Raw genomic sequence first — 16,005 nt, forward strand, 5'->3', positions numbered from 1 at the left:
TGGAACTGAACCTGGGTCCTCAGGATCCTATACCTACAAAACTATACTGTCAACCCCCCCACTTCTATTAATTTTTTTTACTACACTTTATCTTGTGTGTACATGTATGGAGGTCAGAGGACAGTTTCGGGGGTGGGGGTCCATTCTGTTGGCTGCTCTGTGGTTCAAGCCTTTTTCCTGCTGAGCACCCGGCCAGTCAAACAACTTGCTAAAAGTTTTACATACACAGAGGAGAACAGACCTATGTGTTTGCTTCAATAAAGAAAAGGACTTACTTTTCTCATATGACACTCATGTGTGCTCAGATGATATATTAATTTTATCTCCATTACATACATTGAGGAAGAAACACAAACCGAGATTGAAGTATATTACAAGGCAATTAAGGGAGGCCTGTTTGGCTGCTGAACAGAAACTACCTGAATGACATTCAGGGCTGTGGTAGAGTTGGTTCAAATTGCCCAGGTCCCTTCTCCACAGGATACCCGTCCTCCTCGTTGTGGAGGGAGAAGGACAAGGAAGCCCTCCTAGGGCGTTAACACTCTGGATACTCCAGGAAGTCATGCTCCACACACTCCTCGAGCTGCAGCAGGACCCTTGGGCTCTCTGTGACAGGGAACTCGGGCCCTGAGGTTCCCGGAGCATCGGGGGGCAGGTGGCTTTGGGTCTTGAAAGCACAGTTTAACGTCTTGAAGAACGGTATCAACTGCCTGATGCTAGTAACGGAATGTTGGCGCAGAAGAGGAAACTCGCTCTCCCTGGCCATCTCATCCGAGCTGCCGGCTTCCTGCAGAGAGACCCAAAGCCAGGGAAGTGACCGTGGCTGGCGCTGAGATGCCGTCCCGTGCACGCCTGCAGCGGGACTGGCAGCTCATGGCCAGCACTAAGGAATGGAGGCTGAGCCGGGCGTTGGTGGCGCACGCCTTTAATCCCAGCACTCGGGAGGCAGAGGCAGGCGGATCTCTGTGAGTTCGAGGCCAGGCTGGACCGACAGCCTCCAAAACAGAGAAACCCTGTCTCGTAAAACCAAAAAAAAAAAAAAAAAAAAAAAAAAAAAAGAATGGAGGCTGAGCCTCACATGCTAGGTCTCGCTCCATCGTAAGCCAGGCCAGCTCCAGTCTCCTCCTCTTCTCAGACTCAAAACCACAGGGCAGCTTGGGAAGAAAACCAGCTTCTCCATCACCATTACCCAGGGAACAAGGGATGGAGCCCATAACCACCCCACGCTTTAAACTAAGAGAGGCTTTAAGTCCTTAGAAACCAGGGGACATTAAGGACTTTGTCCCTTAGTCTAGACACCTTTGCCTCCTGTATTTTTTTTTTTGAGACAGGGTCTTATCTAGCCCAGGCTGGCCTTGAACTCACTATGTGCCAAGAATGACTCTCCTCCTGGTCCTTCTACCTCTACTTCCCAAGCGCTAGGATTACTGGTGCGAACCACTCATTCTGTTTACACAGTGCCGAGGATCCAATGCGGGCACTCGCTGTGTGTGCCAGGCGAGCGCTCCCCAGCCGAGCGGCGCTGCTGGCCCTACGAATACCGCTTTCGAAAAGGCGACACTTACCCCGAATCTTGATCTTAGAAGTTCCAGGATCCTGACAGTGTGGGGTCTGCACTCCTGGTGGTTCTCTTCTAGCTCTGACAGGAAGGCGGGGTGCTCAGTGTCTACTTCCGGAACAAACGCCCATCTATAACTGCAGGGGACAACCAACGCCAGGCGTGCTGAAGCCAAGCTCGTGTAAACTGATAGTTCACATCCCACAACTCAGTGACTTAATATTCCACAGGCTGCATTGTATACCGGTTAACACAATCAATTTCAGTGCTGTTAACTCTAGAAGAAAACCTGCTTCCCTCGGGCATTATCGCTCAGTCTCCAGGACGAAGACCTAGGCACCACCCTAACCTACTTCCTATCTGTAGATTTCTCATTCTGGACCTACAGGGGTGGAATCAGACATGCTCCTCAGAGGACAGCCTTTGCCACCCCGCGTACTCTCCAGCGTCAGCCAGGGACAGACAGGCTGCCCCCAGACTTTGGAGACCACGCACGATGCCGTTGTTCAGAGTGACGCCCTTCTTCCCATGGCCTCTTGTTTCGGGGTGCGGCTAAGCTGAACAGAAGTGAGGTTTCCTGAGATCCCAGTGGTCATGCACAGCCCCTCTACAGACATCGCACACGCAGCAGAGTTGTGGCAACTGCTTGGCCTGTGCTGACGGGCATCTGCCACTCAAGCCTATGGTTGTGAGGAGTCCCCATCTGTCCACCGGCAGAGACCCCCTGTGCCCACAACCCCACGTGTGTCCCCTGCAGCCAGTGCCCTCTGCTTCTGTTCCTATGGTATTTTCTAGAAAGTCATACAAATGGAGTGGTAACAGTGTGTGGCCTTTTCAGTTTGGCTTCTTTTACTTGATAACAGCTGTTTAAGAGATTGCACAGGTATGTTTACCCATGAGTCCTCTCTTCCTGGCGACAAGCTAGAGAGCAGCAGCCTTTGGGGCCAGGCATGACACTCAAAGCAGGGACAGCTGTGCCAAGCCTGTGGGAAACGCGTGCTGGGGAGATGAGTGACCCAGAGAGGCCAAACTCCACAGAAAGCCTCACATCCAACCGCAAGAGACACTCGAGTTCTACAAATGCAGCATGGATCAACACCGGTGACCCGTTTCACAGGCATTCAGTAGCAAAAGCCACCGCAGCAGACACAAAAAATTACTCATCTGTCACAGAGCCACATTTGCAAACAGGAGCCTGAGCCAAGCCCTGAAAACACAGCTGTCTGGGAGAAATCTGAAACCTGGGCTGCAGTCGCCAAACACGCTGCTTGGGGTGTGGTGTGTGTGTGTGTGCGTGTGTGACTATGTGCATGCGTGTGTGACTGTGCATGTGACTGTGTGTATGACTGTGTGTGCATGTGACAGCTTGTGCATGTTCATGTGTGTGCATGACTGTGTGTGTGCGCATGAGTGTGTGCACATGTGACTGCATGTGCGTGCGTGTGACTGTTTGTGCATGTGCGTGTGTGTGCATGACTGTGTGTGTGCGCATGAGTGTGTGTGCATATGTGACTGTGTGTGTGCATGCGTGTGACTGTGTGTGCATACACACACACTGTGGTTTCTCTGCACATGAAAGCAGAGTGAAGTGCTTGGCAGCAGGGACAACCACTGACTTCGGAGGGTGTGGTCTCATCCAACTTACATCTGAAACAATGGCATCCTGTCAGGTGGGAAAGAGAGTGCGGTGTCCAGGAATTTGCAAGCAGAGAGGTACATGGCGAGGTCACCTGGGGACACAGCCCCACCCGAAGGCCCGTTCCCATCAGCAACTGGGACTTTTATTCGGTTTATTTTGTTGCTGTTTCTATAAATTCAGAAAGAAATGTTCGTTATACATTCATCCACATCTCCTGCACTTCATTTGCTTAGGAAAGGCCCACAGACACATTTCCCTGGAAACAAATCTTCCGAATATGGGCTCAGCGATGCTCGCTTGTGGGGGCTGTGCAGGAGTGTGCACTCATTCAAGATCATCTTCAGTTACAGAGCCAGCTTCAAGACAACTGACCATATGCGAGACCCTGTCTGAAAAACAGGAGGGGGCTACAGAGTTGGCTCGGCAATTAAGAGCTGATTCTCCAGAAGACCCGGTTTCAATTCCCAGCACCCATACCGTGGAGCCCACAGCTGCCTGTAACCCCAGTTCCAGGGGATCTGACACCCTCTAGTGGCTTCCTCAAACACTGCATGGACATAGTGCATATACATGCATACAGGCACATATGTGCACATGCAAAACAGATAACTGCACCTTGAAAAGAGACAGGGGGAGATGTCTTCACATCACAAGACAGTAGGTGGTGTGACAGACTACACCCTACAGCTGTTATCTAAACTGCCCCCTCCCAACATGCAGGGCAAAGCTTACATGGCTTTACCTCAGAGACTCATCTTCCTCCTTCAGATCCTCTTCAAGCTGCATGAACGCCTGAATCTTAGAAAGAGAACGCATATTCCAGTCACTGTGTGAGAGAGATCACGTTTACCTAAGTGTGTGTAGCCATACAAAGACAGCGGGTGGGCATGGGACCCACGCCTTTCACGCCGGCACTCGGGGAGGCAGAGGCAGGCCGACCTCTAAGTTTGCAGCCAGCCTAGTCTTACAGAGCGAGTTCCCGGATGGCCAGGGCTACACAGAGAAACCCTGTCTTCAAAAACTAAACCATTCCCCGACAGCCTCTAAAGCTACAGAGAAACTCTGTCTCTAAAAACAAAACAAAACAAACAAAAAACTACACCAAATCAAAGCAAACTGAAACAAAACCCTGGCAGACGGAGCCCAGGTAAGGCCTAGCAAGCAGGGGGGCCCTGGGTCACCCCAAACCAACAAGAGGAAAACCAGCAGGTAATGCTAGACTGTGCTGAGGAACAGCAGGGTCACAGAGGGGACAGTCTCTGTTTAGCTGAAGCTAACCACATGCTATCAACACGATCACAAGTAATCTTCAGATAAACTTAAACGTCCACGGAACAGCATATTGTATGACAACGGCAGCATTTTAGATAAACTTAGATGTCCACGGAGCGGCATATTGTATGACAGCGCTTGCCTAAGACTAATAAGGTCTACTCACCAGTTCGGAGACCATGATTGGCCACAGTGAGGTCAGATGCTGGGGAGATATTCTTAGCAGCAGAACTCTGAAAAAAAGAAACATCTGAGCAGCGACTGTGGATGTCTGTCCGACTCTGAGGTTGTCTGTCAGGCGCTCTGAGGAAAGAGATTTTAGAGAAGTCACACAAATATGCAGGTTGGAGTTTCTTGTTAGCTTAAAAAAATGAAAGCAGAAGGGCGTTGGTGGCGCATGCCTTTAATCCCAGCACTTGGGAGGCAGAGGCAGGAGGATCTCTGTGAGTTTGAGGTCTACAAAGGGAGTTCCAGGACAGCCAGAGATGCACAGAGAAACCCTGTCACAAAAAAACAAATTAAAAAAGAAAAGAAAAAGAAAACTGTAACCACTTTGACATTTTGATGACAACCCAATATGAGAGACGAGTCCTATGTGGACATGCACACCTGCAAAGGCAAAGGCAGGATTGCCACAACGCGAGCTCAGCCTGCTCTACGTAACGAGTTCTATGCTAGCCAGGGCTATAGTGACTTCCACTCCCTGTCTGTAAGATAAAAATTAAGGGCAGGTAGTGGATGTAACTTCATCCATACAGGGTTGGCCAAGAATGCACGGAGCCCTTGGCTTTTTTCCTTAGCGCCACACACTGGGCGTGGCAGCACACACCCGTCATCCTTGGAGTTTGAAGCCAGCCTAGATGACACAAGATGACTGAGATAGAGGGGAGGTGCCACAAATACCAACAGGGTCCTGCTGTGTAGCCCAGGTTAGCCTCAGACACAATGAGCCTGCCTTGTCCTTCCAAGTGCAGATGTGTCACCATGTCTGACTCTTCCGTCTGCCCTCTTGACAGTCACCACGTGACCAGTTACCTAGCTGGAGTCCTCACGCCCTGACCCTCACCTCACTCTCCTGCAGCCTGTACGGTGGCAACGCTGGAGCCTTTCCCGCACCTTCCCGTGTCCCCATCACTACAGCAGCCCAGTCACGCAGGGCCAGGTGTGTGCTTAGCTCTGTCCTCTGTGCACAGTGACGTACGTCCTTCAGCGTCAGCCAGGCCTGCCCCACAGGACAAGGGCCATTCGTGAAGAGGCTGAATTCCTTGGCCAGGAGCAGCTGGGTGATTCCCGAAGCTCTCCCTCAGACGGAGTTAAGGAGCTGCTTGTGTGTCGCCTCACAGCGACCTCTGACTGGAAGCTCTGACTAGAACATGTCACGGTCCCTCCACACTCCCTGTCACACATACTATGTTAAATCGTATGACACGAAACTTCCTATCAGCCCTCACAAAAAAATCTTTTTTGGTTTTTTTGAGACAGGGTTTCTCTGTGGTTTTGGAGGCTGTCCTGGAACTTGCTCTGTAGACCAGAGCTGGTCTCGAACTCACAGAGATCCGCCTGCCTCTGCCTCCCGAGTGCTGGGATTAAAGGCGTACGCCACCAACACCCAGCCCTCACAAAAATTTATAAAAGTCTGACTTTTCCTTTGTTTTGGGGATTGGATATCACGTGGTGACAGAAGTTCTGTCCCGCCTGGCCCCACAGCTGTTTAGTCCCAAATAAACACACAGAGGCTTATGTTAATTATAGACTGTTTGGCTCAGGCTTCTTATTGGCTAGGTCTCTCTTAATTATTAACCCATTTCTATTAATCTGCGCATCTCCATGTGGTCTTGGCTTGCTGGAGAATGCCTGGGCGTCCTATCTTCCATGGTGTCTCCTTGGCTCCGCCTACTACCTTTCTCTATCCCCGTTTGGATTCCCCACCCGGCTAAATCTTGCCTCTTCATTGGCCAAAACAGCTTTATTCATCAACCGATAAGAGAAACATATATTCACAGCAGACAGAGGGATGTCCCCCATCAGATTTCCTCTGGAGATTTATTCCGAGGTGGCCCCTCCCTCTTCCTAGCCCTCAACGCCCCTCTCACAGCATGCCCCCCTCATTTCTCACTCCTTTTGTTTTTATTAATTTTAACTCTGTGTATGTGTGTATATGATTGTGAGTGTAGGTGCCCAAAGAGGCCAGAAGAGGGTGCTGATACAGCCTGGAGCTGGAGTTACAGGCAGGTGTCTGCTGCCTGACGTCCTAGGTGCTGGGAGCTGAGCTCCAGTCTGTAGAGGAGGAGACTCCTCTCTCAGGAGCCAAGCCCTCTCTGTAGCCACCACATTGTAACTGTTAACTTCACACAGACGGTGCACATGTGGACACGTGTGTGATGCATATGTAAGGGTCATGTTATCACACTGCCCGGCTCTCATCCCTGAGGGGTTAGACTCTCCCACTTCTGTTTTTTTGTTTTTGTTTTTTTCGAGACAGGGTTTCTCTGTAGCTTTGGAGGCTGTCCTGGAACTCACTTTGTAGACCAGGCTGGCCTCGAACTCACAGAGATCCGCCTGCCTCTGCCTCCCGAGTGCTGGGATTAAAGGCGTGCGCCACCAACGCCCGGCCGACTCTCCCACTTCTACAAGTGACTTCAGGTCATAGTTCTCTGAGGACACATAGGTGTCTTCCCGATAAGGGGCCCGTTATCCACTGTCCCCCTGCATTCGGTGTCAAGGGAGGAAACACACAGGGGCCTAAGTCAGCTTCACAATGTCTCAAGGGCAAACCCAGCAGCCTCTTCAAAGTCACAACCAAGCTTGTACAGATGTGTCCAAAAAACGGTAAGACTAAACCTCAGCCAATTAGGAACTACTGACGTAACTGCTGCTTGCTTGACCAATCATGGCTGAGATGACATAATGGCTCTGAAACTCCTCTTAGGGATGCTTAGGGGAGGCTATGGGTCGTCGCCATTCTGTACAGGGAAGAATTGTCACCATTCTGTACAGGGAAGAATTGTCACCATTCTGTACAGGGAAGAATTGTCACCATTCTGTACAGGGAAGAATTGTCACCATTCTGTACAGGGAAGAATTGTCACCATTCTGTACAGGGAAGAATTGTCACCATTCTGTACAGGGAAGAATTGTTACCATTCTGTACAGGGAAGAATTGTCACCATTCTGTACAGGGAAGAATTGTCACCATTCTGTACAGGGAAGAATTGTCACCATTCTGTACAGGTGAGCAGCCCCGCATGCACGTGCTGTGATGAACGCTCTTGCTAACTGCATATGTGGATGTGGTCTTTTGTGGGACTTCTCTGGGACCCTAACAACCCCCCTCAGTGGGATGACTTCTCAGAGCTGTTTTCCAGAACTGTGCTCACCCCTGCTTGAGAAAGGCTGCTGTGTGCTTTTACTCACTTTTTTGGGGGACAGATACAATGAAGTTATTGCTTACCATATAATGCAGGCATATACATACTCATGATATATAAACCCACCACCATGACACAATACAGGAGCTATTCTGTTTCATAAACAGGAACCTGCAGTTAGAAGGTTACTGACTGCCTAGGCAAAGCGTCTACACGCCCCTTGCAACTCTGTAGCCCTCTGGGCCTCACCTACACGTCACAGGAGACAGGGAAGAGCAGTCCTCAGGCTAAAAGGACTGAGGTGCACCACACACATTAGGCCCATGTGAGTGAGTTTAGTACCAGTGCGAAGGGACAAGTTTGGTCCCTTTTGTGTTCGGCCTCAGGACAGGTGTGGCAAGAAGCCCAGCATCACACACAAGCCTGTCAGCCCTGGACTTTCCAGCTCCAGGACGGCAAGCAAAGGCATTTCCGTTCAGCACGAAACACCCAGCATTGGATCTTCTGCAGCCGCTGGACAGAGCAGCCCAGGACGGGCGGGCGTCTTACCTTGTATCAGCGGAAGGTAGAGGTGGTACTGGTCAAGCTCGCCACTGAAGACAGCAAAAGCCTGGCGCTTCAGCAGCATGGCCTTCTGGTCAAAACTGGAGAACAGCTTCAGGGAGCTGCTCTGCATGTCTGCAACAAAGCATCGCAGGCGCGTGTGTGAGAGAACCCTTCTACCTGTGACGCTCCCCTCCCCCTCCACAAGGTCGGTCGCCTTTGACAACACGTAAACCACTCCTGCACACTTTTAAGAAAACAAAACAAAACACCTATCTCAGGCAGGAACCGAGGTTCACGTCTATAACAAAACACCTATCTCAGGTGGGAATGGTGGTTCACGTCTATACTCTTATCACCCGAGAGGCTGACACAGGAGGATCGCCATAAGTTTGAGGCTAGAGCCCAGGTGGCCGTAGGGGTGGTGGGATGATGAACACCTTTAATCCCAACATTTCAGAGGCAGCAGGATCTCTGTGAGTTCAAGGCCAGTCTGGTTTCCAGGACAGCCAGAGCTACACAGAAAAGCCCTCCTATCTCGAAAAACCAAAAAAAAAAAAAAAAAAAAAAAAAAGTTTGAGGCCACCCCGCACCCTGGCCCCGCATCCCACACACGTTGCAGTAAAGAAACCAAAATAAGCCGGGTGTTGGTGGCGCACACCTTTCATCCCAGCACTTGGGAGGCAGAGCCATACAGATCTTTTTGAGTTAAGCAACAAGTTCCAGAACAGTCAGGGTTATGCAGAGAGACCACCGTCTCAAAAAGAGTTTGACATTGTAAGAGCTGATTGTGAGGGTACCAGTCCTGAAGTGTGCCAACTAATTTGAAACTTACTCATTAAATCCTTAAACATTGTCTTCTCATGAGTCAGGAGATGGTCGATAATGGATTTCCAGCTGGACAGGAAAAAAGCAGACCTGGTTAAGTACGCAGTTAATGAGGATTTCATTAAACGCGTCAAGAAAACAGCCCGCCCTTCTAAGAGCTGCTGAGACCGCTCTGCGGGGCCGCACAGAGGGCTCAGCCCACAACGCCCGTGTGCCGAAAGCACAGGGACCCGGGCTCAAACCCCAGCACCTGTGGGGAAGCCACACCTTAGCACTGTGGGGAAGGGGACGGGACCACTGGGGCTTATCAGCCTTGTCCTGAACCCCTGCCAGGGTTCAGTGAGAGACCCTGTCTGAGAACAAGGTGGAGAGTGACTGAAATGAACCTCTAGCCTCCACCTGTGTGTGTGTGTGTGTGTGTGTGCGCGCGCGCGCGCACACACACACACATGCATGTATACACACACACACACACATGTACACAACACTCTCGTAACCACACTGACTCAGAAGTGCAGATGGATTTTTCTTTGGGTCACCAGCTCACAAAAAACAACCTGGAGACTTATTAATTATAAAAGCTCAGCCCTTAGCTTGGGCTTGTTTCTAACTAGCTCTTATAACTTACATCAACCCGAGTGCTGGGATTAGAGGCCTGCGCCTCCACCTGGTGGGGAAGGACCCTCCTTACTGAACACAGGAAGCGTCCATCTGGAAGAAAGCGGGGTCCAGAAAGAGCTCCAGCACCTCCTTCCTCCAGGCTCGTTTGGTGTAGGCGTAGCCACTCAGGGCGCTCAGCAGCTGGGCCCCGGCTCGGAAGCTGGGAGTGTTGTAGGCACTAAGGGGAGAGGGGGAAGCTGGGAGTGTTGTAGGCACTAAGGGGAGAGGGGAGACCACTCCATCTGTGTCTCAAAGGACACGTTTCTGTATGGGGGGGGACGATGCTGTCACCTGTGATTGCGCAGGTAAGGAAACACGTAGTACAGCAAACGGGAGATCAATGGCACGGCCTTCTCCTTCTCGTCACTTCGATAAACCATGTCCAGGAGAGAAGCCAGGACCTAAAAGAATGAGGCTGTTAGGAGAACAGACTTCTGAGGTGGCAATCAAAAGCGCCATGCTACAACCTGACAGCTATTCTACTTTGATTTAGAATGTCCTCCAAAGATCTACGGGTCGGGGACTTGGCTGTCTGCTTACGGCACCACTGAGAGAGGCTGAGACTTCAGGAGGTGGGGGCTGGCTGGAGGGGAGAGGTCGCTGGCAGCATGCCCACGCCTCCTGGACATCAGGGGGGACAAACCGGGGCCTCCACGTGCTCCCCCATGAGCCTGTGCCTCATCACAGCCCGAGCAACTCAGCCAACCAACTGGACTGAAGCCTCTAACACCTTGAGCCAAACAAACTTTTCCTTCCTTTAAGATGAGTTCCTTCGGTATTTTCTGCTGCAGGAACAGAAAGCTGGCTGACACAGGTCTGGACTCCAGAATTCATGCTGAGTGCAGCGCATCTGGCGTCCAGAATGAATACATGCCTTCCAAGTGACTCAAGAGGCCGCAAGTCAGAGACACACTTACCTCTGCCAAGAGAGAGAGCGCTTGCACGCTGTAGACGGAGGGGGCAGACGCTGACACCATTGCCGAAGAAGCCGCAGCTGCGTCTGCTGGCAGAAAGAGGCCTTTGTTTAGAGGGCTGAGGTACCGCTTCCTTCCCCAAAGCACTTTCACTCTGGCAGCAGATGTCAACTCCAGCATTCGCTGATAATGTTCAATTTCTCCAGAAATGTCTCTGTTAGGCTCCCATTTATTGCTGGGATAAAGATCATGACCGAAAGCAAACTGAGGAGGACGGTTCATTTCAGCTAACAGGTGTGTGCCGTCCTCCATGGAGGGAAGTCAGGGAAGGAGCTAGGCAGAGGCTGAGGAGGAGTGCTGCTGACTGGCTTGCTCCCTGGGGCCTCCTCAGCCTGCTTCCCTATGCAGTTTAAGACCACGGGCCAAGGATGGCAGGGGCCCAGCATTCTGGGCCCTCCTACGCCAATCACTAATCAAGATTATGTCCCACAGACTTGCCCACAGGCATCTGATGGAGACGTTCCTCAACTGAGGGTCCTCTGCCCAGATGACTCTAGCTCGTGTCAAATCATAACCCTAACCAGGACAAAGAATGTAGTATTTGGATCAAACACATCAGCACCAGTCACTGACTTTGAGTCCTTTCGGGTGACCAGTTAGCGTTCTGGTCCCGATGCCCAGGGTCCATCTTCCAACACCGTTTGGCTTTGACCCTGGTCTACCTATGTCCTTGTCACACACTGACAAGCCTTGGTTCCCAGCTCTGAGCACACTCTACCTCCTCCTGAGCTCCCACACAGCCTGTGCCCCATGGGGTCAGTGTCTTGGCTGTTTAGGAGCCCTTGTGGGATGCACCTCTCCATCTCCACACAGCACCCTGCCTCTCCTTCATCTGGCAAATGTCCTCCTCTCTCCTGCCTCTCTCTCCCTTAGAAGAGCCTGTCTAGGAGGGGGAAATGCTGGCTGAGCCCATTGAACTTAGGTGTGATTACCGTTTGTCCCCTCTAGAATTACCATATGGCCTGTGAAATTCCAACCTGAATTTGCTGAAGGCAGCAACTACAGATGTTATAGGCAACCTTTTACTATCCGTAAATATCCATGTACGGATTTTGGTTGATAAACGATGATGTTGGTTATCTGGGTCAGCTGGGACTGGGTGGAACCAGTGTCTCAATCCCTCGGAAGATATCAGCTAAAGATCCCTCCGACACATCCCATTCCGTCCCCATGTGGTACTTTCTGTGTTCAATAAATAGAGCTCTCCTCTGTTACTCAGACACAGGGACGGCGTCACAGGACAGCATTCAGGCAGGCAACAGAGGACGGACAGACACACAGTCACACTCAGACACAGGGACGGCGTCACAGGACAGCATTCAGGCAGGCAACAGAGGACGGACAGACACACAGTCACACTCAGACACAGGGACGGCGTCACAGGACAGCATTCAGGCAGGCAACAGAGGACGGACAGACACACAGTCACACTCAGACACAGGGACGGCGTCACAGGACAGCATTCAGGCAGGCACACACTCAGACACAGGGACGGAGTCACAGGACAGCATTCAGGCAGGCACACACTCAGACACAGGGACGGCGTCACAGGACATCATTCAGGCAGGCACACACTCAGACACAGGGACGGAGTCACAGGACATCATTCAGGCAGACACACACTCAGACACGACAGACAGAGGATGGAAGACACAGGGAGCCGGAAGCAGAATTCAAAGTTGAATTCACTCTTGCTTAAATGGCTTCTAGTGGAAGTGGTGTCATTTCTCTCTGTAATGCGTTACTGGTGACTCAGAGTTAATCACTAATGTGTCTGATCCACACAGGACACCTTCCCGCCCACTTTATACGCTGTTCTTGAGCAATCACCTTGCTGTACAACAGCTCTTTTGAATGCATCCTTCTCCCTATCCTTCTCCCAAACCCTGTCCTTTGACTAGCATCCCTGCCTCCCTTATGCCGTCTCCTTGCCAACCCTTAACGGTGGGCCTGAGTCTGAGTTCACGCCATTTCCACCGCCCTCTGTGACATCTCCTGGATGGAGGCTGGCAGACAAGGTCAAAGCTGGTGACAAACAGGGAACCCATGTCCATGGGGTGCACAGTCCAAACTGCCACATCTACAACCAAACGGCCACACCTACCGCTCACTGAACAAGGCGGGAAGAGGAGGCGGAAAGAGGACAAGAACACCTCTTCTAGGGGCGTCTAAGAGGCATGACAGGGAAGGTACACCCACAAAACCTCCACAATATGGCTGCCTGAACAAAACCTGCAGTTACACCATGGTCGTGATAATTGGCGGGTTGGGGCCCATAAAGAGGGCTCCACTTAATCTTGGCTCAAGGACAGAGAGTTTGAAACTGTCCTTAGTAAGTCACAAGACCTAAAGGTCTAAGGCTTGGCTACTGCAGGATGTCTTACCTAAATAACAACAGACTTGGGCTGAGGTGTGGTTACTCTTGACCCTCAAGACCAGATAACAAGAAATTGAGTCTACAGTGTGGTTATCAAATGCTTGGAGGGTTAAGGAAGAAAGTCTGTTTGCTCCTTATACATGATAATAGAAGTCCCCCCCTTTTTGGCTGGAGTATTTAAGAATGTTGAAGAATAAACTTGGGGTGCTCAGTATTCACTGGGTTGCCCTCCCGACTCTATCCTGCGTCTCTGTCTTTTTCCTTAGCATCCTGCCCTTTCTCAATCCACACTCCCCTCTCAGGTACGAACCGGGCAAGCAGGCTGGATCCGATGGAAGGCCCACAAAGCCGGGTTCCCACAACAGAGGAGATTTCTCACAGCCCTGTCCCTAGATGAATTGCTGTAGGCTGCCAAGGATGGGGGGATCCAGGGAGAAGCCACCCGCTAAGTTATCTGATCCCAAGGGCTCAGCCCTAAACAAATACACATAGGAGCAACAACCAAGTAGGGTGTATATAAAACAGCAATTATAGAGAGGGTCACCAGGCGGTGGTAGCGCACGCCTTTAATTCCAGCACTCGGGAGGCAGAGGCAGGCAGATCTCTGAGTCTGAGGCCAGTGTGGTCTACAGAGCGAGTTCCAGGACTGCCAGGACTATTTCACAGAGAGACCCTGTCTCAAAAAACAAACAAAAAGAAGAAGAGGAGGAGGAGGAAGAAGAGGAGGAGATCATGAGCTTGAGAGGGAGTAAGGGGAACATGGTGGTCGGGGAGGGGAGGAAACGATGTACATGCAGTATTTACATACGAAGTTTTCAAAAAATGCAAACAATTAAATTTTATAAAGATGGATGAATGCCTTTTATGAGGGCCTAAGTCAGCTCCCATGGGAGCAGCAGGTTGTTCAGCAGCAAGGCTAAACTGGGTTGGGCAGCTGCTCCTGGGTAGATGCTTACCCGGCACAAGTGAGGGCTGGGGCTCAACCAGAACTGTCGAAAGAGAAAAGAAAAGGAAAGAGACCAAGGATGGTGATAACTGAGGCATCCCAACACTAAGGAGGCAGAGACAGAGAGACTGGGAATGCAAAGCCACGCTCAGCTACAAAGTAAGTGTGAGGCTAGGTTAGATTATGTCAGACTGCCTCAAGCAACAAAGTCTCCAAAAGCCAAAACAAAACACTGAAGCAAGCAGGGAGCAAGCCAGAAGCCAGCAACAAGCCTGTGCGTGGCATTCTAGGGTCCTTTCTGCTAACTGGTCACCATGCTGAGACCAGAACTTGGAGGTGTTTTGAGCATCTGTCTCCTACCTCTCCCCTGCTTCTTCTCTGCTGACCCCACCCAAAGTCTCCTCTCACCATCTGGACCCTGGCCAGACAGGCTTCAGACTGTCACTGGCCAGATCCCTGCCCTAACTAACCACCTGGTGGCCGCCACTCGTCCCCTTTGGGCTCTGTCACTGTACTGTCATGGTGTTCTCTCAGCTGGTGACTTCTTCCTCATGCTTCAGGGTCATTTCTCTTCTCCTGACATCTCATACGCAACAGCAGCTCAGCCCCCTCTCCCCACCCCGCCCTCCCGATTCTTCTCCAAGCCCAAAATCTCAACCCTCCTTGGCTGCGTTTTCAGACCCCTGCGTCTGACCCCGGGTCAATGGCTGGTCCTGAGCTCAGATCACTCGTCTCAACTAGCTTTGCTGCCAAGACAGTACTGTTCCTTGCGCAAACCACTCTGCGGTCCTTTCGACAGGACTTCTAGCTTCTGTCTTGCACAATGTAGCCGGCCTGACAACGGTCAAGGGTGACGTTTTCTGGAAGATGGAGTATGGTCACATGACGTCTCTGACTAATGGGGCAGCACGAGATCGTAGACAGCCAGGGCCCTGTGCTGTGCCCCACAGCCTTCCGTCTCCACCCTCCACCTCATTTCTGGACAATTTCATCAAGACACCGCTCTTCACGTTGAGAGCTGAGGACAGACCCCCTCACAGGCAGACCGACAGGGAGAGGGGCCACAGCTGGGAATAAAGGTGGCAAATTTCCAAGACGGCTTCTTCCTCACCCTCCGGATTTAAACAAAAGCCTGGCAGCTTTGTCTGCCACCAGCACGTGCCTGCTGATGGACTGACCAGGCCACGCGACAGCTGGGGACCAATCAACCATCCTGTCTGTCTTCAGACTGACTAAGCCCAGTGCCGGGGAGGGAGACTCTTCAGAGGCTTTTAAACCGCAGATGGGACTGGACCTGTGGCTGTCCGCGCCCCTCTACTGTGCCGGGGTCTTTTTCTGTGTGTGTCCCCTCAACCCAGTCGCTGCCTTCCTTCAACTGCCGATTCTGCCCGCTGTGCTGCCGGGCTCTCTGCTGCCCCTGTTGTGTCTCAGATTTTTACGTCCTTAACTGGCAAAGAAACAAACCTATCAAGACCCCCAAGCTGGGGCTGGAGAGACGGCTCAGCCGCTGAAGCACCGGCTGCTCTAGCAGAGGACCCGCCAATCCCTAGAGCCCACATGGAAGCTCGCCACCATCTGTAACCACAGTTCTAGGACACCAACGTGCTCTCTTGCTTCTGTGGGCACTTGGCATCCATGTGTGCACTGACACACATGCAGACAAGACACCCATAACACATAACAAACAAACAAACAAATGCTGGTCTTTCATCCAGGACAGGCGTCTCAGCCTAATTCAAATGTGCCCTTGAGAATCTACACATCTGCAGCACACACACACACACACACACACACACACACACACACACACACACACACAGTCTCACTGCAGCACACACAC

General features: G+C 51.4%; 1 protein-coding gene across 6 annotated transcripts in view; it reads right to left on the minus strand.

Annotated features, from left to right (window-relative positions):
* Positions 1–296: 296 nt before the first annotated feature.
* The window catches only part of Dop1b (DOP1 leucine zipper like protein B), an 87,647-nt gene continuing 71,938 nt past the window's right edge, over positions 297–16,005 (minus strand). For 3 of the 6 annotated variants that reach the window (XM_040750438.1, XM_013116211.3, XM_013116209.3), the window contains 10 exons: positions 10,786–10,871; positions 10,160–10,269; positions 9,900–10,046; positions 9,216–9,277; positions 8,387–8,515; positions 4,636–4,772; positions 3,940–3,995; positions 3,204–3,365; positions 1,566–1,695; positions 297–787 (listed from right to left, as the gene is read on the minus strand). In XM_040750438.1, the coding sequence (XP_040606372.1) occupies positions 536–787; positions 1,566–1,695; positions 3,204–3,365; positions 3,940–3,995; positions 4,636–4,772; positions 8,387–8,515; positions 9,216–9,277; positions 9,900–10,046; positions 10,160–10,269; positions 10,786–10,871 (1,271 nt within the window). In that variant the 3' untranslated portion in view covers positions 297–535. Of the gene's footprint in view, positions 788–1,565; positions 1,696–3,203; positions 3,366–3,939; positions 3,996–4,635; positions 4,773–8,386; positions 8,516–9,215; positions 9,278–9,899; positions 10,047–10,159; positions 10,270–10,785; positions 10,872–16,005 lie in introns of those variants that run through there. The other 3 variants (XM_005073802.4, XM_013116210.3, XR_001196718.3) reach the window with 2 other exon arrangements.

Source organism: Mesocricetus auratus, unplaced genomic scaffold (assembly GCF_017639785.1).
Source record: "Mesocricetus auratus isolate SY011 unplaced genomic scaffold, BCM_Maur_2.0 Super-Scaffold_100008, whole genome shotgun sequence".
Lineage (NCBI taxonomy): Eukaryota > Metazoa > Chordata > Mammalia > Rodentia > Cricetidae > Mesocricetus > Mesocricetus auratus.